The 21,895-nt window shown below is 49.4% G+C and overlaps 9 protein-coding genes across 9 annotated transcripts; 4 read left to right on the top strand and 5 right to left on the bottom strand.

Moving 5' to 3' along the window:
- Positions 1-26: 26 nt before the first annotated feature.
- On the bottom strand, positions 27-3,946 carry HO133_005218 (uncharacterized protein; the record flags this gene model as incomplete). The annotated part of the gene is made up of 7 exons (XM_037296129.1): positions 27-197; positions 250-1,285; positions 1,342-2,699; positions 2,753-2,894; positions 2,950-3,073; positions 3,124-3,635; positions 3,711-3,946. The coding sequence occupies 7 exons, from the start codon at positions 3,944-3,946 to the stop codon at positions 27-29; spliced, it is 3,579 nt and encodes a 1,192-aa protein (XP_037148827.1).
- Positions 3,947-4,215: 269 nt separating this feature from the next.
- HO133_005217 (uncharacterized protein) lies at positions 4,216-5,851 on the top strand (the record flags this gene model as incomplete). Its single annotated transcript, XM_037296128.1, has 5 exons — positions 4,216-4,510; positions 4,575-4,921; positions 4,971-5,083; positions 5,129-5,189; positions 5,240-5,851. 5 exons carry the CDS (start codon positions 4,216-4,218, stop codon positions 5,849-5,851), a joined length of 1,428 nt encoding a protein of 475 aa, XP_037148826.1.
- Positions 5,852-6,074: 223 nt separating this feature from the next.
- On the bottom strand, positions 6,075-6,823 carry HO133_005216 (uncharacterized protein; the record flags this gene model as incomplete). The annotated part of the gene is made up of 3 exons (XM_037296127.1): positions 6,075-6,293; positions 6,514-6,712; positions 6,792-6,823. 3 exons carry the CDS (start codon positions 6,821-6,823, stop codon positions 6,075-6,077), a joined length of 450 nt encoding a protein of 149 aa, XP_037148825.1.
- Positions 6,824-7,606: 783 nt separating this feature from the next.
- On the top strand, positions 7,607-8,643 carry HO133_005215 (uncharacterized protein; the record flags this gene model as incomplete). Its single annotated transcript, XM_037296126.1, has 3 exons — positions 7,607-7,703; positions 7,789-7,961; positions 8,440-8,643. The coding sequence occupies 3 exons, from the start codon at positions 7,607-7,609 to the stop codon at positions 8,641-8,643; spliced, it is 474 nt and encodes a 157-aa protein (XP_037148824.1).
- A 597-nt stretch (positions 8,644-9,240) lies between these two features.
- Positions 9,241-10,015, top strand: HO133_005214 (uncharacterized protein; the record flags this gene model as incomplete). Its single annotated transcript, XM_037296125.1, has 2 exons — positions 9,241-9,760; positions 9,903-10,015. The coding sequence occupies 2 exons, from the start codon at positions 9,241-9,243 to the stop codon at positions 10,013-10,015; spliced, it is 633 nt and encodes a 210-aa protein (XP_037148823.1).
- Positions 10,016-11,166: 1,151 nt separating this feature from the next.
- HO133_005213 (uncharacterized protein) lies at positions 11,167-17,391 on the top strand (the record flags this gene model as incomplete). Its single annotated transcript, XM_037296124.1, has 14 exons — positions 11,167-11,434; positions 12,253-12,624; positions 12,684-13,215; positions 13,264-14,150; positions 14,200-14,228; positions 14,615-14,630; positions 14,745-14,773; positions 14,835-14,927; positions 14,985-15,033; positions 15,150-15,205; positions 15,256-16,390; positions 16,453-16,914; positions 16,960-17,054; positions 17,104-17,391. 14 exons carry the CDS (start codon positions 11,167-11,169, stop codon positions 17,389-17,391), a joined length of 4,311 nt encoding a protein of 1,436 aa, XP_037148822.1.
- Positions 17,392-17,746: 355 nt separating this feature from the next.
- Positions 17,747-19,432, bottom strand: HO133_005212 (uncharacterized protein; the record flags this gene model as incomplete). The annotated part of the gene is made up of 1 exon (XM_037296123.1): positions 17,747-19,432. The coding sequence occupies one exon, from the start codon at positions 19,430-19,432 to the stop codon at positions 17,747-17,749; it is 1,686 nt and encodes a 561-aa protein (XP_037148821.1).
- A 535-nt stretch (positions 19,433-19,967) lies between these two features.
- HO133_005211 (uncharacterized protein) lies at positions 19,968-20,517 on the bottom strand (the record flags this gene model as incomplete). The annotated part of the gene is made up of 2 exons (XM_037296122.1): positions 19,968-20,296; positions 20,343-20,517. The coding sequence occupies 2 exons, from the start codon at positions 20,515-20,517 to the stop codon at positions 19,968-19,970; spliced, it is 504 nt and encodes a 167-aa protein (XP_037148820.1).
- Positions 20,518-20,872: 355 nt separating this feature from the next.
- HO133_005210 (uncharacterized protein) lies at positions 20,873-21,743 on the bottom strand (the record flags this gene model as incomplete). The annotated part of the gene is made up of 2 exons (XM_037296121.1): positions 20,873-21,523; positions 21,573-21,743. The coding sequence occupies 2 exons, from the start codon at positions 21,741-21,743 to the stop codon at positions 20,873-20,875; spliced, it is 822 nt and encodes a 273-aa protein (XP_037148819.1).
- Between the last annotated feature and the right edge of the window lie 152 nt (positions 21,744-21,895).

The following is a 21,895-nucleotide window of genomic DNA, read 5'->3' as shown; positions in this document are numbered from 1 at the left end:
ATGAAACACGTAGAGGAAAACGCTTATCAAGCAGCAGCTTGAACGAATTGAAAGCCGCCGCTGACCGTTTTCTGGATCTCCTCGTTCTTGTGCTGAAGTAGTGACAAAGCATACGCGACATCGTTCCATTGTCGCTCACTCTCGCAGCGGGCCAATCTCGCTGCCAGTTTGTCGGCTAATTGTTTCGCATGCTTGTCCTGTGAACGGGTTAATTGGAAGTGGTATAAACGTGACGTTGCATAGGCTTACCTTCTCGATAAATGAGGATAGGAATTTAATAATCCTCTTCAGAGCATCCTCCTCTAGATCCCTCTCTGCACTCAGCAATGAGAACATGTCTATGAAGTGATTGTACACCGCGTTATCTTTTGTCGCGAGCTCGGTGAAGAACATCCGTGAAAGATCCGCGATGCGCTTGTCCGAATCTTCTAGGCACTTCGCCATCTCGCCCAGCTGACCCTTGACCTTGACTTGACCTGCTAGGATGAGGAAGGTCAAGGTCATTAGACAAGTTCGCTTGACCGAAGCATCGCTGTCATTAAGTCGCCTGTAGAGGAAGTCCGTGTTCTCGTCAATGAGATGATTGAAACAGACTGCCATGTCTCCCAACGCGATGACAACGTTACTTCTAGTGACGGGATTCTGCGATTTTTCGAGTATGGTGATGAGTAAAGGTAAGTTCTTTTCGCAATATTCGGACGAGACACACATCAGCTTAGCCATACAGAGAGTTGCGGCAGCTTGGAGATCCTCATCCTGGTAGGCCGTGTTGTTCGAACAGATCTCTGTTACCATGGCCCCAAAGTTCGATAAAAGCGAGTTTTCTCCGTACAAAAGCTCTCGCTCACGGATGTGCGTCATGGCTTCTGTGAAATCATCTTCGGTAGTACCGCCAATCAGGTCCAGCTCATCTTGATCGACTCCTGCCGACTTGACCGGAGAAGCATTGGCTGTTTTCGACTTTTCTTTCTCCGCCTTTCTCCGCTTGAAGTCCAACTCGCAAAGCTCCAGGTGGACGATTTGCTTGATCGCGATATGACCAACGATAAAGAGCAGTTGAGATAAAGCTAGAGATGCTTTCTGCTTCCTTTCAGGCTCTTCGGGCGGCGGAGAGGGCAGCCCGCTTTGACCCTCAATTCCCTCCATCGGCTCTGAAGCTGGCTGTACTACATTTCGAGGCTCGAATATGTGTCTTGTCTTTCTACGAAGTATATCCGAGCAGAGTGTATCGGGATGCTTTGACAGCATGTATATGGCGCCGATGGCTTGCTCGGCAACACCGAACCTAACCCCACTATGAGCGCTCAAATAACAAGGGTTGGGGAATTATATTGTACGCACCATTCTTTGCTATCAGAGACGATTTCGGTCATAGCGGCTAATTTAGTAAGAATGGCATGATCATTGGGAAGCTTTGATGCTGCGGTTGAATCTTCCTTGCCTTGACGTTTTGTCGGATTCATACGTCGAAGAGCGAGACAGGTATACTTTGCAAGCGCCAGGTCGGCTCGTCCCAAAGGTCCCAGACCAATACGAAGCATGGCTCCCATCTCTTTGACGACAATATCGGGGTCTGCAGTAGCTAGCATTCCTAGTACTATGATCGCTCCACGCCTTTGATTTTTAGAGATTTCTTGCTTTTGGATTCCGTACACCTGCCACAGCTTGGCCACTACCAAATCCGAAACGTGGTCGGCCTTGACCATCGTGTTCAGAAGCTGTTCCAGAGACGTCAGCTCTGCTGGAGTAGCACCGAACGTCAAGCTGATCATGTTTCGCGCAACATAGTTCGCCGCGTCGTTCTCACTGAACGAACCTGGAGCGCTGAAGAAGAGACCTCGGTAGCAGTCGATGAGATGTGTCTGGACCCCCTTTCCCTCGTCACTGTTGCCTTTTGTCCATATTAAGCGCAGCATTCTGCGTATGCCTGTCCTCGCCGCTTCAATTTTGTAGGCGTCCACGACAACGAAGAAATCCATTGCTTCTATTACTTCGCTTTTGTTCTTTGAAGATAGAAGTTGGCAGACCACGGGAGTACCAGCATGCAATACTTCGATGAAGCGGATGGCTTCAATGTAATATTTCCGCGTCAACTGAAGCTTTGTCATAAGTTCAGATGTTGCTGCATCCTCTTGAGCTCTTTTTAGTGCTGCCACCTGCTGTTTATCGCTCATCGGGGCGGCCTCCTTTGTAGGGCTCTCCATTGTTGTCGCATCGTCCAACAGAGCACTGTCAACGGTTGCTTCTGCCTGGAGATTTTTCTCGCCGAGACCAGGCGAATCAGCCGGAGGTTTTAATGCGTCGAGCTGATGCTCCACGGCTTGCAGTCGGTCATCCCATTCTTTGTATGATAGCTGTCCACCATGCATGACGCTAAATGGGTGAGTCGACACAAGCTTGCCAAGCAATTTGATGGCATTTCTTCGAACGTTGCTACTCTTATCTTCAAGACTTCGAGCGGCAAGCTCTGCCGCTGCTTGACGGCGTTTGGGAAATTTCTGCTCCAAGTCACACAGCTTCATGTAGACTTGAATATCTCTGCAACGGCAATAGGGATTCGTGTCCAGGAATCGCTCTTCTAGAATGTCAAAGAAGCCACTGATTTGTGTTTTAGAGTTCTCGTTTCGCTCTTCTTGCTTGCTGAGGTCCGCTATTAGATTTCCGCATACCTCGATAACAGCGCACCGAAGCGTGTAAGCCTGATGGTATCAATATAGTAGGTCCACTGGAAAAATAAGGCAAACCAACTTACCTCGCTGTCCAGTTGCTTGACAAGCAATGTCATTTGCTTAATGACAAGGCGAGGAGCGAGTTCCGAGAGCTTGGTTATAAACGTCGAGACAGATTTGGGGCCTCTTGTGTCATTGTTGTTGAACTCTTTATTGCTCAGGTCCCTACAATGACTTGTCAATGTCATACATAGAAGCAATACATCTGGACCAAAGCTACCTTAGGACCTCGTCTGTCAATTGTGGGTAATCGTATTGCTCTGAGAGTATGTGAAGAAATTCCGCCATTGGTTCGGCAAGATGCTCGAAGTAGGAAAGGTTTTGGATAATTGAAGTTTGCGCTCCTGCCATTCATCAGTAACAATGCCCATTTTCACTCTCGGCTGGGTAGTACCAAAAGCATGTCCATGATGCTTAACTGCAATGCAGAGCACTTTGAAGGCATGCATTCGCAAAGCACTGTTCTTAATCCGTTGCTCGCTCTCAAGGATTAAGTAGACGGGTCTTGTGAAAAGGCCAACGAAAGTGTCTCGTTCAGAGGTCGTCACAAATACTTTCCCGAGCTTCAGCTTCAAGACCTTGCACATCGTATCCAAAGCAACCTGTAACTGTGCTGAGGAATCCCAAGTGCCATCTTTTGTTGTCCCTTTTGACTTTGCACCCTTCCCAGCTCCTCGACCCTTTGCAGGCGGACCGCTTGATTTTTCTGCGGCCTTCACTTCCACAACGGATACTGACCACTGCAACAGAAATGCATACATTTCTAACAACCGTTTCTGATGTCGAAAGGCATCTTGCTCCTCGGTCTCGAGCTCAATGTGTACGGCGTCGGCCTCTGATGAAAGGCCCGAAATTATGAGATCGAAGATTTTGCTCAGGGAGTGAGTGGGCAGCAGGGAAGCTGATCTGGAAAGTTTGAAAAGTTCAGAGTCTGGTTCACTATGGAAGTTGCGTTGAGAGGCAAGAAAATTGGGGGCACACTTGAGTAAAAATTGTAAGGAATCGAATGTGGAGATTCTGGTCAGGGCGTCCGGATTCTCTGCGATTGAGTCCACGATCGGATTAAGCACTCCATTTACTAAAGAGTTGGTGAGCGACTCTGGATCGTTCTCACAGTCCAATAGCGCTCCATCGGCCTCGGGGGTTGCTACTGAAGCGGGGTCACTGAGATAGTACTTGAGCGCATCATTGATGTCAAAATCCACTTCGTCCCCCATAGTAAAACAATACGTAAGATCTCTTTAAAACGAAGGTCTGTTCGGTGTATTCTTTCATCATGAATTGAAGTTGTAGTTCGTTAGTGCACGGACCATGTTTATTTACTTTTAGACGCGTACCGCGCCTGCCCCACTTAGCCTGTTTTGTATTGGAATTTCGTATGATACGATTGATGTGAAACATTACCACCGTATGCATGCTTGGGAAGACGCTTTAATGGACATCTGAGGTGACTGAGTCAGTGAATTGGTTTCTGGGTACTCAGACGATGGCATTGGCGAGGCCCGCGGTGCCAATTGCGGAAAAGAACCCTTTCATTACAAGCAAACACCTTACGCCAGCAAACAAATTAAGCCACAAACTGGCATCCAGTCCTGGATCGCAATATGACACAGACGAATATGAGGAGGGCGAGGATGAGCAAGAGGGCTCTGAGTGTTCTGAGGAATCTGCAGAGAGCGAATATGCAGTCGACGAGACAGTCAGAGAAGACATGGCCAGCTTAGAAGACACTTTTCGAGAAATAGGGATGAGGTTTCGCATGATTGCTCGTATTGGGGAAGGTAATGCTAGGTCATTCTTGTCGTTGGTGTATTACTCGAATTTCCCATTGACTCATCTCTCCAGGAACCTTCTCAACCGTCTACAAGGCCGAAGACTTGCACTACGAATACTATCAGAACGATTGGGACGTAGAACAAAGGGATGCCTCGAAGTGGACATCCCCTCCTCTCAAAAGAAGGAAGAACGCTTCAACTTTGGAAACCAGCCATGATCAATGCCGCCAGCCTAAGCGCCGCTTTGTCGCCGTAAAAAAAATCTATGTTACTAGCAGCCCAATGAGGATTCAGAATGAACTCGAGCTGCTGCATGACTTGAGAGGATGCAAAGCTGTCTGCCCTTTGATCACCGCTTGCAGGCATCAGGACCAGGTTGTAGCCGTGCTGCCACATTTTCGTCATCAAGATTTCCGGGTACCTCACTTCGTGGCCCCTGTGCGGTTCTGTAGCTGATCGCAAGTAGGCCTTCTATCATTCGATGGGCCATAATGAAATCAAGGTATACTTTCGGTCTCTGTTTGAGGCCCTTGCCGCAGTGCACAAACATGGAATTATTCATCGAGACATAAAGCCAACGTAAGCAATCAAAAGGAGCATTTTGGGCGCCGCTCACGATTCTAGGAATTTCTTGTTTGACGTCGAGCGGCAGAGGGGAGTGCTGGTGGACTTTGGCCTCGCCGAGGTAAACGATCAAAACAGATGTTCACTGGCTTGTCGCTGATATAACGACAGCGAGAGGGAACCGAATGCTCCCACTGTTTGTGTCAAGAACAGGTGAACATCAGGAAAGCCAAAATTCAATCGAGCAGAGCATATAGTATGCCAACCCCAACGGGATACCCGAAGGACGATCAACGACCATCTCGTCGAGCAAACAGAGCAGGAACAAGAGGCTTTCGAGCACCCGAAGTCCTTTTCAAGTGCACTGCTCAAACAACGAAGATCGATATCTGGTCAGCCGGTGTTATATTACTAACTATTCTGGCACAAAGGTTTCCGTTCTTTCACTCTGGGGATGACGTCGAAGCCATGATTGAAATCGCGACGATATTTGGAAAACAGAGGATGAGAGGATGTGCTTACTTGCATGGCGCTGTCTGGGACTGCAACATCCCAACCATCGGTGAGAAAGGGTTCCCATTGTCTCAGATTGTTCAGTGGTCGACGTCAGAGAAAGTAGGAGAACACATGGACCAGGAAACCAAAGAGACGGTGAAGTTCTTGGAGCAGTGTTTACAATTAGATCCCAGCAAACGAATGTCTGCTAGAGCGGCATTAGCGAGCGACTTTTTGGCAGAGGAGACATACCCCGATACTGAAGTAGAAGAGGTGGGTGCGTTGTAGTGAGAACACAAGAACAAAGCTCCGCACTTGAAGGCATTAGCGTTGCATCAAATACCTCGGGGTCTTGATAAAACAATGTATTTTGCGGATGGGCTTTAGCAATTTTATGCATGCAAGACGTCTAGAATCCGATTTGCTTTCTGAATCGGAGTCATTGATTATGCTATGGCCCGGTAGCGAGCATCAATAGCAAGTCACCATAACGCTCTTCTCTTAGATCACACTATGCCACCAATTCGACTACTCCTCCTGCCTCCTTGATCTTCCTCTCCGCTTCCCGACTGAAGAACCTCGCTCGCACCACCATGGGTATATCTGGAATCCGTCCCTTGCCCAAGACCTTCGAGTACCCTAATGGCAGCAGATCAAGAACGGGTGCTGTATCGCCTTTTTCCTTCGATAGGTATTCATCACGCTTTTCGACGGGAACTAGTGACCAGAGCTGTAGAGAGAGACATGAGATTAGCTTTGAGTCATTGATTCTGGACACTGGATCTCTCATATTCAATTTGCGAGACCCTCCTACGCTCCCTCCGGGCCGCCCATTGTGCGTTATATCTTGCAGGTCTTTGCTTAGCCGAGGTCCCAAACCTCTAGCCAACCTCCAGTGCATTCTCTCAAATCCCAAGTCCTCTGATAGATGTAAAACGCTCTTCGCTCACCTTGTCCAAATTGATAACCGGCTTCCAGAACTGATTCTGCAGCTTGTGGAAGTATCGCATGCCCACTTTTCCGAAGTAACCGGGATGGTATTTGTCGATATTCGTTCGATGGTGATGTTGCCCGCCCGCCATACCACGTCCACCAGGATGCTTTCGGTGCTTGCCAACGCGGCCGTGACCAGCGGAGACATGGCCGCGGCTGACAGAAAAGTTATGTTAGCTGTGGCGGCAGATAAATGCTTGAGGACCGTAGAGGTTAGTAAAGGGATTCGACTTACTGTTTGCGGGTTTGGGTCAGTCGCGTAGGCATTATTGCGACTGAGGGACGAGTGATGTTCTTGGTGCAATCGAAGTGGTAGTCTCGAAATACAATCTTAGGTGTGTGCCAAGACTCGCTTCTTTAGCGGCTTCATCATCAGCCCTACGCTCTTCAACCTTGCCCCTCGAGCTCCTCCATGCCCTTGACAGCGATTATTGAAAGTTGGGACTTCTCTTATCAGTTCCCTACGGAGCTTCAGTCCATGTCCACAGGCCTTGACCCTCCTCATCAGGATGGCTGTCGATCAAAGTCCCTGCTAACACGGACGAGGGGTCACAGTTGCCATGTCTTTCATGATGATCCCAGCTGATAGCTACTCCATCCTCAACCTCAGCATTTGCATCAGAATGCAGAAAGAGAATACAACCTACAGCAATGGCAAGACCTGTCAAAGTCGCTGCAGTGCAGACAGAACCCGGTTGGAACAATCTCCAGACCTCAGTCGACAAGACCATCTCTTTGGATTGAAGATGCTGGCGCCCAGGGGGCCAATGTTTTGGGCTTCCCCAAAGTATTCAATCCAGGCTATCCATGGAGTATCTAGCACCACAGCCCTTTGAGTAACACTCAATTCATTCATGAATATGTCAACAATTCCCTGATGAAGGAGTCCCCGGAGATGGAGAAGATTAGGAAGGCTGTCAAAGCAGCGAGCTTGTATGTAGTATTGGGATACAGTGAGCGGGACAGAAGTAGTATCTACATTGCTCAAGTATGTCACGAGGCTGCCCGTTTTTGGTTCCTAGGCGTAGTAGGACCTCTACAAAACTTACGATGAACCTTGCACAGTCATTCATCAACCCAGCTGGCGAAATCGTCCTCCACCGCCGCAAGATTACGCCGACGCACGTCGAAAGATCACTATGGGGCGGTATGTACATTTACGCGATGATTATTCCTATATCGGACTGAAAATCTACCTTGAAGAAGCAACGCTGACCCTAAAATGCGCGTAGATGGTCAGGCTGACTCCCTGAAGTCGGTAGTGGATACCCCGTTTGGCAAAGTAGGAGGCCTCAGTTGCTGGGAACGCATACATCCTCTGCTTCGTTACTACGAGTATTCCCAGAGTGTGGAGATCCATGTCACTGGATGGTCGCCTCTCTGGAAACAGCCAAAGGACGTACCTGTAAGGCACTGTTTAGAATCGCGACTTCCTCTTTGACACTAAGTTTCCCAACGAGACATGTTGCGGGAACAAATACTCCATGAAGTTCTGAACACTTACTCGTGACTCGAACATATATGCCGAAATGGAAATACTGACTCCGAAATGTGCTAGTGGCCATATCATGTCACCGCTGAAGCAGAATCTCGTGCATGCCAGTTCACGGCCTTTGAGGGGGCCACTTTCGTCCTGGTCTGCACACAGATGTTGACCGCGGAAAACAAGGACAAGAATAAGTTGACTGACAGCCCCTTCTGTGAAGCACCAGGAAGGGGCTTTTCGATGGTTTGTACATTCTGGAGCAACTTATGTCCATTTTGTACCACATTTCGAGTTGCAAGACATTTCCAGGAGTTGAATGGTCCTTTTACTCCACTTAAGCCGTCTCACTGCTCGAGTGCTCATACCGAGGGCGATGCTGACTCCGAGCCCTCCATAGATTTACGGGCCTGACGGCGCACCACTAGTGGAACCCTTAGCTCCAGACCAAGAGGGTATACTCTACGCAGACATTGACCTGTCGACGATTGATTTTGCCAAACAGATGATCGACGTGGTTGGGCGTTATTCGAGGCCTGATTTACTGAGCTTGCAAATGAACACAGAGCTTGCGAAACATGTCACGACGAAGCAACATACCTAAAAAAGTCCCAAGTGGTGGCCCGACCACGAGGCCCCTTGTCACAGAAGTCCATACTGTCAGTCGTGGATAAGCTGGATAAAACCCCTCTCTAGCTGGAAAATGCTTCCTGCGTTCGTGCAACTTGTACTCGTTTTCAGGCATGTGTTGAGTATAAATCCGTGAATACCGCAATAAAAACTAGTTCAAACCATTGCAAGGAAGAAGGTCGTCCTTGAATCGAGGACCAGAACGCGTGAGGCCTTGTGCTCTCTCTCTCTCCCCCACACAGATTCTACATATCTCGCTTCCCAGCAACAGTGGTACGTACTGGTCATAATCTTCCGCACAGTATCTCTTACAGCTTCGAGCGCCGTCTCTTTCCGGCATATTGGGGAACCCAGAATAGGTCAGATCATGACATGCTTGTCTTTGGAATTTGCATTTGTCGATCGAAACGCTGCCTCGAATTTGCTCATGTGCCAAGCCTTCTTTTAATCCAATATACAAAAATTTGCTATGACAATCTTTTCTTTGACACTAAGGCGCCGTTCACAATCTTGATCTCATCGACACTCATCAAAAGACAGATCTCCACAAATGCATACCATCATTCTCACCATGATCGCCTCACTGCTCCTCGCTCTGCTTGCCACTGCTGAGGCCACCTGGTCGCCCCCGGTCTGGCCACCTGTTATAAAACAACCCTATTACTGGGGCGACGTGCTAAATATCACGAAATGCTACTGCCAAGGCCTAAATGAAGACAGGAATGTGGGTCATTACTACCAATTCGACTATCGGAACTATCACAATGAGCAAGAATACACGTTGGCATGGACATGCGATTCCGATGTCCGCACTACAGGCTGGGGGACGATCGGCTCCAAGCGAGTTGATTTCCTGGTGCCAGACTGCTGGAATGCCCATGATTTATGGAGGAAAGAGAAACGAAAAGAATGCAGCAGGTCTAACATTGGGGATACTTTCTGCTTTGAACTCGGGAACACTCGCGATCCCTACGACTATTACTACTTCAACGGGCAGAAGAGAGGGTTGCCAAACTTCGGTATCAGGGAGTTTCCCCCGGATCAATGCGCTGCTTTGTGCCGGGACAAGGTGGGTGGGAAGGTTGTTGCGAGTAAGTGCAAATTTCGGGGCACACCCTCCGTAGTCGAACCTTTGGTATTGAGTGGAGTCTCGTGAACGGATTCAAGCCCAAGCCTGTCTTATAACGTCGGCATTTTGCCTCAAAAAAACTATGCTGACTCCGAAACGTCTAGGTGATACGGAGGGAGGGTGGGAGAAGTTCTTGCCAGGTGTGGATGACCGGTTGATGACTCTAAAGAGCTCGTTTGAGAGCTACACCGATCTTGATGATATGACTGTCATCTAGGCGTACACAGGCTTGTGACACGCATGCATTGGGTAGGGTATGCGCTTTTGTAGGGCGAAAGGTTTTGGGATTTTGTCTGCGACACAGTGCCCTGCTGATGGCTGATGACAATATGTGTGTGTGTGTGCGTGTGAGATGTATTTCGTCGATCTTTCCTGAAGTGTACTATAAACGTTTGGGATCGAGAGGAGATTCATGCTCCATTTCGCTGAAAACGGCCCAAACGCGTGCGCTCCAGGGTCTTGTGTTTTTGAGAGAAAATTTACTTTATGTCATTCATTTGTGACCCTCTGGCAGGATATCTCTGAAAGAGTACGAGGCCACCGCACACGAGTCAAAGGGTCCGCTACCTGCACAGGGGCGCCGACACAACGTCGAAAGACCTTCCAACCAAGCGTGCTCGCTACCACGAAGTCGATGTCTTTCGTGCCAGCCAAAGTGTATCCCTCGACATAGCGTTCCCCATACTGTCCCACAAAGTTGTCGTAGGTAGTCTCGGGCTTCGTGCGGCACAGCCTACAACAGATTTTTCGAACGCCCTCCTTCATTCTCAATCTGGGCAATCCCTTGACAACAACGTTCCATGTGTCCCACGTCAGATGCCCGCCAATTGCTCGGTCTGGTCCGGCGAAATCAGCGTTGATACCATAGCTCGTGGCGAGCAACCTCGGGTTCCTTGTGCCACCGCAAATTCTCTCGCTTAGCATGCCGCTTTGAGGGGAGCATTGAGTTGTGAGACCGTTGCGCGAGTGTATTTACTTCTGAACTGGGTCTCAAGACTCCAAATACGGCATGAAATAAGAAATGATGGGCTGTAGGGGCAGCTCACAGCAATGCTCGTGATGGCATGCAGCGCAGTTGCATCCCATACGAGCGGTAGGCAGTGCTCGTCCTAGTCGGCTGCTTTTCTTTGGAGAAAATCACGTGCTGTCTACGCACATTTCGGAGTCAGCATCGCTTATTCAAGGCAAGAAATCAACATTAGTGAAACAAGTTTAAGCAGTAGGAGCAGGTTTTTGCCACCGGACTATGGATAGCTCCAAAATGTGCATGAATACACACATTTTGGGGTCAGCATTACTTATCCAAGGTGGGTATTTGAGTTACAAGACACTACTTGGGAGTATGAAAGGTCACTTTGTTCGCGAAGCATGTCTCACGGCTCAAATCCAGTACCTAATAGGAGTCATGTCCGAGATGTACGCCCCGACTTTGAAGCGCTTCTCCTGGGTCACGAGATCGCCGATCTCGTCCCTACCCAGGTTGTGCAAGATAGCAGCTATTGCATGGGCCTCGAGATCACGGCCTTGGAGCCCGGCTGTCTTTGCTGCAATGATAAAACCGAAGAGCCAGGCCCTTACGCTGCGGTTATAAGCGAGGTCACTAAGATGCTTGCGGCAAAGAGCGAGAGCTTTGTTTGTTAATTGTGTGTTGGGGACTGGGACTCCGGCGAAGATTTAAATTGGTAGATTTGCCATCATGTAGCGATGTAAGCGTCTGTTCAGTTTCCTCTGGCTAAAGAGGATGCATTTGAGTCGGTGGAGCTGGTGGAGGAATTTTATGGAGTGGGGAGAAAAGACGAATGCATATATACATACGATTGCTTTGAAATCGATTAAAGGCTCCGTCTCTCATGGTGACCATGACTCGAAAAGAGACTAGCCAACAGAAAATAGTGCTGATACAGGTGGATGGCTTGACGCGACATTAAACTGCCATACTGCAAGAGCTCTAGATTGCCCAATGAGATGTAAAGTCTCGCAAGATGGGGCATTCTGACAGGGCAATATATACCCAAGCAGACGACATTTCAAGAGCAATGAGGTGTGAGGTTTAGTATGACGAGCAGGCTGCTGATTGGATGGTTCGCACTTGTGATTTATTGGATCTGTTTCGTATGCAAGGAGCCGGACCTAGAGTACGTACAAAGTAAGGTAAGGTAGCGACAATTTCTTGACGCCTGCTCCACCTGTAAGACATTGATAGGCGATACCGACACATGGAGTGAAGCTCAGAGCACATTGATAGTTCAGTAGTCAAAGAGATGAAAGACCGTAGGAGCAATTCCGGCGTAATATAGGCACCATAGGTGTTAGTGTGGCGTAAGCCACTAGGGCGTGGGTTATCGAATGACTAATCGTTGTTCCACTTCCTTACCCCCTTGAGACTCGAAGCGTTAATTGTCTTATGACACATACTTGAACCTTCAAACTGCAATTTGGGCTTCAACAGAATAGCTGCTTCTTCTTTCCTCGCCTACACCAAATCATTACCCCTAATCCCAACCTCATCTCCCTCGAAGCTCGTGCATCGGTCTCGTCATCCGCGAGATCCAGCACCGAGCTTCTCCCCATCTTCCACCACGTCTCCTCTAACACGAAAGAGGAAAGCTATTCAGACAGCCAAGGAAGCCAATATACCCGTCAAAACAACCAAGCTTAGCGAGGGTCTCAGTGAAGATTTCGCAACAGCCTCGTCCGGGGCAGCACTCAACACCCCACCATTGACTACCATGGATTCGGACGACGAGTTTATGAGCGGTCTATCGAGCCAAGACGAAGATGATTTCGGAGCTGCTCAAGAAAGTGACGATGGAAGCCTAGGAGATGGTACGTATTCGTCTTGTGCTCTCACATAGATCGGGCTGACCCTGTGACCTCGACATCAGAGTTCGACGATGAGGAAGAGCCGGATGTTGGCTTCTCGCAAGACAAAGATCTCAAGCCCACAAGGAAGTCCTACGAGGTTGAATACAACGTTTTCTCACCAACAGATATACAATTACATCAGGACAAGCAAATCGACGAAGTCTCAGCGATCCTTGGCCAGCCATCGGAAGCTTCTGCTATACTTCTACGGCACCTTCGATGGAACAAAGAGCGACTCATCGAGGCATACATGGACAAACCTGATACCATTTTAGAGGCTGCCGGACTAGGGCCAGACGCTGCTCAGACGCCAACGACCAAGGTGATCAGAGGCTTTACGTGTGATATCTGCTGCGAAGACACGCCTGGCTTGGAGACGTACGCATTGAAATGTGGACATCGCTACTGTACCGATTGCTACAGACAGTATCTCGCTCAGAAGATCAAGGACGAAGGCGAGGCGGCAAGGATACAGTGTCCAACCCGCGGCTGCCATCGGATTGTAGACGCCAAGTCGTTGGACTTGCTTGTTGCAGCAGAGCTTAGGTCAAGGTATTTGGATCAGCAATTAGATAAATGATATTACTGATCGACATGCAGATACCAAGTGCTTCTCACGCGTACCTACGTTGACGACAAAGAGAACCTGAAGTGGTGCCCAGCCCCCAATTGCGAGTATGCCATTGAATGTGGCATTAAGAAAAAAGATCTCAGCCGAATAGTCCCTACAGTTGCATGCTCATGCAAACATCGCTTTTGCTTTGGCTGCACCCTGAGCGACCACCAACCGGCACCATGCTCACTGGTAAAGCAATGGGTCAAGAAATGCGAAGACGATTCGGAAACAGCGAATTGGATATCAGCAAACACTAAAGAGTGCCCTAAATGCTCTTCAACGATTGAGAAGAATGGCGGTTGTAATCACATGACATGCCGGAAATGCAAACACGAGTTCTGCTGGATGTGCATGGGATTGTGGTCGGAGCACGGCACGAGCTGGTACAACTGCAACCGTTTCGAGGAGAAATCAGGCACCGATGGACGTGATGCCCAGGCCAAATCGAGACAGTCTCTCGAAAGATATCTACATTACTACAACCGCTACGCCAACCACGAGCAGTCAGCTAAGCTCGACAAAGATCTCTACCTGAAGACCGAAAGGAAAATGATGAATCTGCAGACGGCATCTGGAATGTCGTGGATCGAGGTCCAATTTCTAGAGACAGCATCGCAAGCACTACAGCAATGCCGGCAGACGCTTAAGTGGACATACGCGTTTGCATACTATCTTCAACGAAACAACTTGACCGAGATCTTTGAAGACAATCAGAAAGATCTCGAGATGGCCGTCGAGGGCCTCAGTGAGATGTTCGAAAAGCCTACTACTGAGCTGGCAGCTTTGAAGGTCGACATGATGGACAAGACATCTTACTGCAACAAGAGGAGAGTCATCTTACTGGACGACACAGCCCAAAACCTCAAAGCTGGTGAGTAGCCTCCCCGAAGAACAACCGGACTCGTTCTAACATCCTACAGGCGTGTGGAAATTCAATGTAGACATTGGTGTGGGACCGTGAGGCAATGATGTAATTACCATCTAAGAGTATCGATCGTGAGCATTTTCATGGAGCAAGAGCGATGGTGGAGGTCTAGCATGGAGTATCACATCTTCGTGGGTAGACGTGGCGTTTCTTCTCATTCCAATATGTACTATCATAGCGTGAGCGTAGCTTGCCATAGCGAGGGTCCTAAACGTGAAGAAGGAGTTCAAACGATCAAATGTCAAAACCACAGTATTGCAGGCACCACGGGGATCGAAATCCTTGTGCTTTGTAAATGTTCAGCAAAGTCTTGGCATTCAGAGAGCGGAGGTGTTTGCGGAGAACCCCTGGTGACAGCTTAACTTTTAGCAGCAGCGTCCGCAACTCGACTCTTTTGCTTATTTCACTAGGCCTACCGTTTGATTCGTACGTATAGTAGGAGCCGATTAATGCACCCTTTCTCCATTCTCACTCTTGGCATCTTCGTCGCTGGTTACATCACTGCACGTTGGGATCTAGTAACAAGACTTTACGAACTAGCAATATTCGCAGCTGATCACGGTGTCGTGGTAAGCTCGAGGAGCTTGATATTGTTCTTGGTCACAGATCTCTCATTCTAACATCTCACAGACTCGAGCGGCTGGAGGCTTCACTCTTCTCTCATTGGTCTTCTTCCTTCTTATCTTGCCCATTGAACGCCTTGCAGCACACGAGACAAACGATGTGAGTCTCGAACCTTGTCTGTGAATATTGAGCAATCTTGCTAATTTATATGTCAAGCACCCTCGTTCTGCCATCGACGGCATCTCCGCGCGCGAGCAGCTAAGGCGTCGGGGCTCCTTCTGAAGTTCACCGACAATGACACTATGGTCCCGGCAAATGGACTGCTCAGGATCTTCTGGCCGTTAGATGTTCCCAGAAATAAGAGCCAAGGGACTATAATAGGGTGGAGAAATTCTCCTTTCGATGTCTTCGTTGTGGCTATATTACAGGATGTGGAGGTAAAGCCGCTGTAGAATTGTACATTTGGAGGCTCGCTAACAAAGCTCAGGCGCGGAAGGTCGAAAGTGCTCTTCGAGTAGGCACTATTGTGCGAGATAGCCCGCACCCCATGCGGCAGATATACGATTTGTGTGGGAATAGCTCGTTGCATGTCTTAGGATCTGTAAATCCAACAGTCGCGACTGGCAGCTTCAACCCTGATCACCTCCTGGCATACACTGAAGCCTCTAGTCCGTTTCCTAGTGTATTCTGTCCAAAGACTTGCAATGTCAGTGTCCAAGTCATCATGTTCGATCGTCCCTCTCCACGTCAAATGCAGTATATGTCCCTAGACCCTATCTCGCTTGTATTAGGAGACAAGAATCTAGGAAGTGACGGTGCGCCGCACAAGCTGGGAAATGGTGATCTGGATACTGAGACCGAGAGTACCGGTACACCACAATTGGTTAAGAAGCTTCAACTGCACACCGTGATCAGGCATGCGCTGTCACAAAAAGAGGTCATGCTACCAACCATTTTGGCACAGATCAATTGCTCCTCTGAATTGGCAAAACTTCTGGCAAGAAATTCATACCTTCTGAGGACACGGCAAAAAAGAAGCTTAAGTGTGAGCGAGAAAGTCGTAGAATCAGCCACTACTGTCCGGGACTATATTATCGACGTTGCATGGCGTATTATCACCATCTGGGTGTGGCCTCTTCTGAGCAGGACCTTTTTGATGGCGCTCATATTTCATCGGACAGTTGCGGAGGTGATATTACGTGTGCTTGAGTGGAGACCTCGCCCTGATAGAGCAGCGTTGAAGGATATATCTGCTACAGCGCAGCAGGTGGATATCCGACTGCAGCAGTTTTGCTATTGGCCCATGCAGTATCTGACCCTACGCAAAAGGAAGGACGACTGGGAAAGTATTACAGACAGGCACCCAGACTACATTCGCTTCTTCAACAGCCTCTGGCTCGTGGCAAATGATGTGATTATAGGAATCGCCTTGGGTTCCTACATCATCGACAATGCTGCGTGGGTCGCTTGGCAAATCAACACTGTCCTTATGGGCTGGACTGTGGAAGGCTTGCGAGACATGATCTTATGGCTCATGGATTGGCCTGCAGGTCTAAAACTCAATACTGAACTAGCCATCTTTCTTGGTGACCTGTTTCTCTGGGTTATTGACCTTTGGAAAGGTAACTTGGGACTTGGCCCCTATGCACTTTTCGTCTGACATTTCGCATGCTGACTCATACAGAATGTGTGATTGGGCTACAACCTTTATTGCCTCACGTCATCTACTTCATTGGCTTCTCAAGTTTTGCCGGCGCCACTATGCCCATCTCCATGTTCTCCGACCTTTTGTCACTACTGACTGTACACATTTACTGCTTCTATACCGCATCAGCTCGTATATTTCACTGGCAGCTCACCATCATTATGTCTCTTTTCCACCTCTTCAGGGGCAAAAAGCACAACGTGCTACGCAATCGAATTGACTCATGCGACTACGACTTGGACCAATTGCTTCTAGGAACTATACTGTTCACTTTGCTATTCTTCTTGCTGCCGACTGTGGCTGTATTTTACCTGACATTCACCTCCGCAAGGATGGCCATAATATTTCTCAAAGCCGCCTTAGACACGTCGCTGGCTTGCCTGAATCATTTCCCTCTCTTTGCATTAATGCTTCGAGTGAAGGACTCGAGGCGTCTTCCTGGTCAGTGTTTCGCCTTTAGTCCTGACTGAATCTAACTTGTTCTAGGTGGCATTTGTTTCGAGCTTCGGGATACCCCATCTGTTTCTTCACCTTTTAACGATCTAAATGATACCCCTCCGACATCGTACATAATGCTCAAAGTAAGGATTCTTCCTAAGAGACAAGGGGGGCCACTGATTAGCCGTGTAGTCTGTCCCTCTCTCTTTGCGGGCCATGTTCAATCAGTACTTCCAGCTCGGACACCGTATTCATAAGCACTACTTCTCGCCTAGTGTTATTCTATGCCTAGTCACCGGTCAATTTTTACCGCCGATTCACAGGAAGAGCCTCTACAGCCTTCAATACAGCATGCTGCCAGCGCAGCGTGCGGGCGTCCTCGAAGCATGGAAACGGCTCACAGAGCAGTCTCCAGCCATAAGAAACACCTTTGCGAAATTGCCAAATGGCATATCTGTGCAACGGGTCCGTCGTCCCTAAAGCCAAGTCGATATCAACTAGTGCATATAGAATTCAAGGTCTAGCCGTTGAGCAAAGTTCAGTGTATGGCCCCGAGATTCATTATGCTCCACACTCGTTTGGACACAATTCTGTACCCGAAGGCTAATCTAGTTTGATTCTTTCACATATAATGAATGTACAGTGAAGTAAAACATGCAGGTGCCAATACTGGGACTGAGTAGACACGGAGTCTCCCACACTCGCTGTGCTGAGCATTGTACATCCTGCGCGAGAACAACTGGCGCCTTGACACAGGATCCTGCGCATATCATACCACATTCCATTTCGTGTTGAATCCAATTTCGATCACCGTATCCAAACCCTCGAAATCTGCTCATGTCCATGCTAATGCAGTCTTCATCAAAGCACTTTCTCGGGCAATTGCCACCAGCGAATCAATTTTTCCAACACCCAACCCTTGACAGCCAATACACTTAACTAGTGTGGCGTTTGGCCCGATCTCCCCTCCACACTCACAAGCCCAACCGATTACCACAGTCTCGACGTCTCCATCCATTCCTTTCCCAATGAAAGTTCTCCTCCTGAACTCAGCCTCGACGCAATTCTTCATAGTACGCCTCTCCAGCTCCTGGGTTTGGCACGCAAAGCAGAGCCATTGCTTGCCACAAGAACATCCTTTTTTCTTAGGATCAGTATGCAGCAATTCATTGTCGCCACAGGCCTTGCATAGCGGCCACCAGGCTGGACCGAATAGCTCCGGCCTCGTTGCTTTGATAGAACGACGAGCACCATGGTGGCAGGTTGCACAAACGCCGTGACCGGGAGGTTCGTGCGGGTCTTGGTGGGCCGCGTGGTTGGTACAAGCTTGAATAGGCTCTGAGTGTATTGTTTCAGGCTTTGAGTCGAAGTGTAGGAGCGTGCCAACGTAATCACCGCGCCCAGGCCACAGGCGAGGCTCTTCTGAGCAGAAACTGGGTTTCGAGTCGCCATTGATGTTGAACGTGACGGCTTGCTGTTGCTGGAGCGGGAAGGCGGAGGGGGCGAACTGAGATGAGTTGGAGCGATTGGGAACCCCTGTTTGAGGGCTTGGCGTGCTCGGCTGAATAGGAGGCCGGTATTGTCTGTTGCGGTGAGGAGGCTGCACCTCAGGCCGCGTGCGAGGGCGGCCGCGTCTGGGTTTTCCTTCAGGGACGGACTCTGGTGTCAAGGCTGATTTGGGTGGGGAAGAGGTCCTGATGTGTTGGCGCTTTTTGACTCCGGTTGGTTGTTGCGTCACGGGAGAGAGGAGCTTCCTGTTCTGGACGTGGGCTGCGAGAGCGGCGTCTTTGAATGCGCTTGGCGCAGTCGCCGGTGCTGGCGTTAGTGTGATTTGAGGGTTTTTGGATGTGAACTTCGTGGGTATGGCTTTCTTCGCTGATGCTGTTGGCGAAGATGGCAGGATTGATGATGATCGTAGCGATGATGGAGCTGTTACGGGAAAGCATGCTTGTGGACTTGACACATTCGTTGGGCTTGGACATGGACCGAAAAGAGACGTTGTCGATTTCACCGGGTCGGCTGTTGCTGCTGGTGTGGTGGTGACTGCCACATTTGGGGAAAGGGGTACCATCTGAGCTATCGGTGCCCGGCGCGGTGCTGATGAGGAGAGAGTGAATGTGTTCATCGTTTCCACCGGCCTGGAGGTCGTCGGCTCCTCAGAGGGAGTCGCCCCTTGTGGGTCCTTTGGCTTCGAGTGCTGTTGTATGAGCTTTGCCAAATTAGCGGACGCCTCAATCACCTCAATCGCCTCCTTCGCTGGCTGGGTCTTCAGCTCTTTCTCTGGCGACGAGAACGGTGTTGCCCAAGTGACAGATCCATCCAATTCAGAGTCCGAGTGAATTGCTTTGGTCGGTGTTATCTGATGCGCAGTAGCGAAGTCGTTGACCGCAACCTGATTCTTGGATAACACGCCCTCGTTTGATTGAGCTGGGTCGCCCTTTTTGGACACGGCACCCTTGGGGTTCTTGGACGGCGGGACCGTCTGCGCGGTAGGAGGGCCGGCGAACCAGGTACGCGCCATGGCTGATTGATCAAGTCTTTGATGTTCTCAGTTGGTGCAATGTCATCTGCGCGTTGTTTGTTGATGGTGTTTTGAGCCAACTCGTGGCAGACTGTGTGGGGTGCATCTCATGTGTTGACGTTTTGGTGATTTTGCTGATCCTCGAAATTTGATGTGCAGGGTTCGCTCCACTCACCATGGAGGCGTGACGGCGACATGCTGGCTTCACCATCTACCACGATAGAGACTTAAGGTGAACAGTCATGTTTCTTCATGAGAGATTATGCTTGAACGAGGAAACGCTTCCCAGGGGAGTTAGATAAATGTATTTCTATCCGAAACAACGATGAAGCAGAATCGACAGGGCGTGGGTGAAGAGTACGACCCTTTAGGAAGGAGCATTTCCAGAACAATCGATGGGATCATTGTCTAGCATTGAAGTATCGGCAAGCCTATCTCTTCGCGATACCTTGGAGGCTTGAAGGCTAGGATACTAAACAGCTGCATCATCAGAAGGCCCCACTTCCTTCCTGGCCTTCTCCATCTCCGTCTACTTTTATTTGTTTGGTTGAGGCTGCTCCAAAGCAGCCTGGGTTGGGCGTCCATTGAGGTAATGTTGAACGGATCGGCGAGACTTGCTCGAAAGCTCAAATTGCAACCCTTCTTCTGGTGTCTTTTTCAGAATCTGGAGAGGAATGGTGCACTCCGTGTCAAACCTGGCGTATGACCTCAAATCCATCTCTACCCAGCGGTCAGCAGAGCTGCGCAGATAAAGCTGGATCCCCGTTCTCCGGTTCTTCTTAGATGGACGAATGGGAAGGTAGTCTCTCCAATCCACGTTTGGATCAACGCTCGACATGATCTGTGTCAACTGTGAGCGGAGGCCTGAAACCTTGGATTAGGATCCAGACGGTTACTATCCTGACCAAACCGGGCTGGGATGGTACCCTTCCAAGCACCAAAACCATGTGTCCATTGTACCCTGCTGGTATGGGGACGTCGTACGTTTTCGCACTCTGGCGATCAATGGTGTAGATTTTGCCTTCTTGCGTGATCTTCATTGAGTATACGGTGCCGTTTACGATCGTGCTGATATTGAAAGTCATGTTGCTGCTCTTACGTTTCGGTCTTGGGGAATGTTCTCAGTTGTGTGCTTGATGGTGTCCTCGATGTGAGGTTAGGTGGTGAGGTAACAGCGAGGCTAGTATGGTAACGAATCAAGAATCGAGCACTGACATGTCTGCATGTACCGCGGAAGGCCATTCGCTAGCCCTAAAGTGGGGGAGTCTTCTAGAATACTACTTGGCTAAGTGATCTATGACAAGCAACTGCATCACATAGGCAGGGTAAGGAATCATCGGAAGAGCTGATTGCAAAGGAGAGGATTTGGGCTAACATCAGAGGTACATTTCTCTGGGTATTTGCTGAAACTCATATCAGGGCATCCCTGCTAGAAAATCATCACTGAGCTTCTCGAAGCAATTTTGCCAACGCTGCACAGTGCGCATTCCCTGCATAGATCATTTCCTGCCGAGCGCAAGGAGAAGCCTCTTCTTCCAAGTATCCATCCTCTTCATCGTCTGGCCTGTGCGCCGAGCCCCAGCTTCGGGTACTGTCTGATCCCGCAAGTGCCTCATCCTTAACACCTCTATCGTGCTCAACGGTTCCCGAAGATGCTAAACCGTTCAAGACATGACATGGCTGCCTCGTCATTTCAGGATACTCAGCTTCTCCGCCCTGCTTGACACTTTCCGGAGGTCCCAAAGTATTCTGGTCATGACAGTACCCTGCCCATTGAAGACAGTCCGGAAGTGGCCGATACGTCTGCCCCCAGGCTTGATTCCATCCCCACTTCGAATAAAACCTCATGATCTTCTCCATCGACACGGCTCTAAGCATTAACTGCAATCCCGTTCTTGGTACAACCAACAGGGTCGCAAATGGCACCTCCCACACCCAGTCGAGCCTGACATATGATAGTTCCACGAGCGCCGAAAATCTTTTATTCTTCCGCAGTGTGACTGTGATCTCGTTGGCAACAGCTCTACGGCGTGGGGACCTGATTCGAAAGTAGTGGTCTGGGTTCGCTCCGTTGGGGATGTTGGGAGCGATCTGCTGACTGTCAGAACGTGGCTATGGTGCTTGGTAGAGCGGTACTGACCATAGCGATGCTGACGTAGCCTCGTCGTCCGGTTGTCCAGCCGAGGACGAGGACCAGATGCTCGCGGAATACTTGGGGTATGGATACGGGTTCAAAGAACCAGAGACAGGTGGTCCATTCTTCGGAGAGTATGGTGTAGATCTTTCCAGAAGGATCGTACGGGCTGATCATGATGGCCGGTCAACGATGGTTACTGAGAGTCAGTGCAAGGGTCCGGCATGGAGCAAAGGTTTTGTCACGAGGAGAATGAAGGATCATGGCAGCCATCAGGACATGTACGCCTGTGTGTTAAGGTGGATTCCACGCTAGATCGGAAACGTGGG

This window comes from Letharia lupina, assembly GCF_014066315.1.
Source record: "Letharia lupina isolate WasteWater1 chromosome Unknown contig_20, whole genome shotgun sequence".
Lineage (NCBI taxonomy): Eukaryota > Fungi > Ascomycota > Lecanoromycetes > Lecanorales > Parmeliaceae > Letharia > Letharia lupina.
Note: the sequence above shows the minus strand (reverse complement) of the source record. Positions and strands in the feature narration are given on the sequence as shown.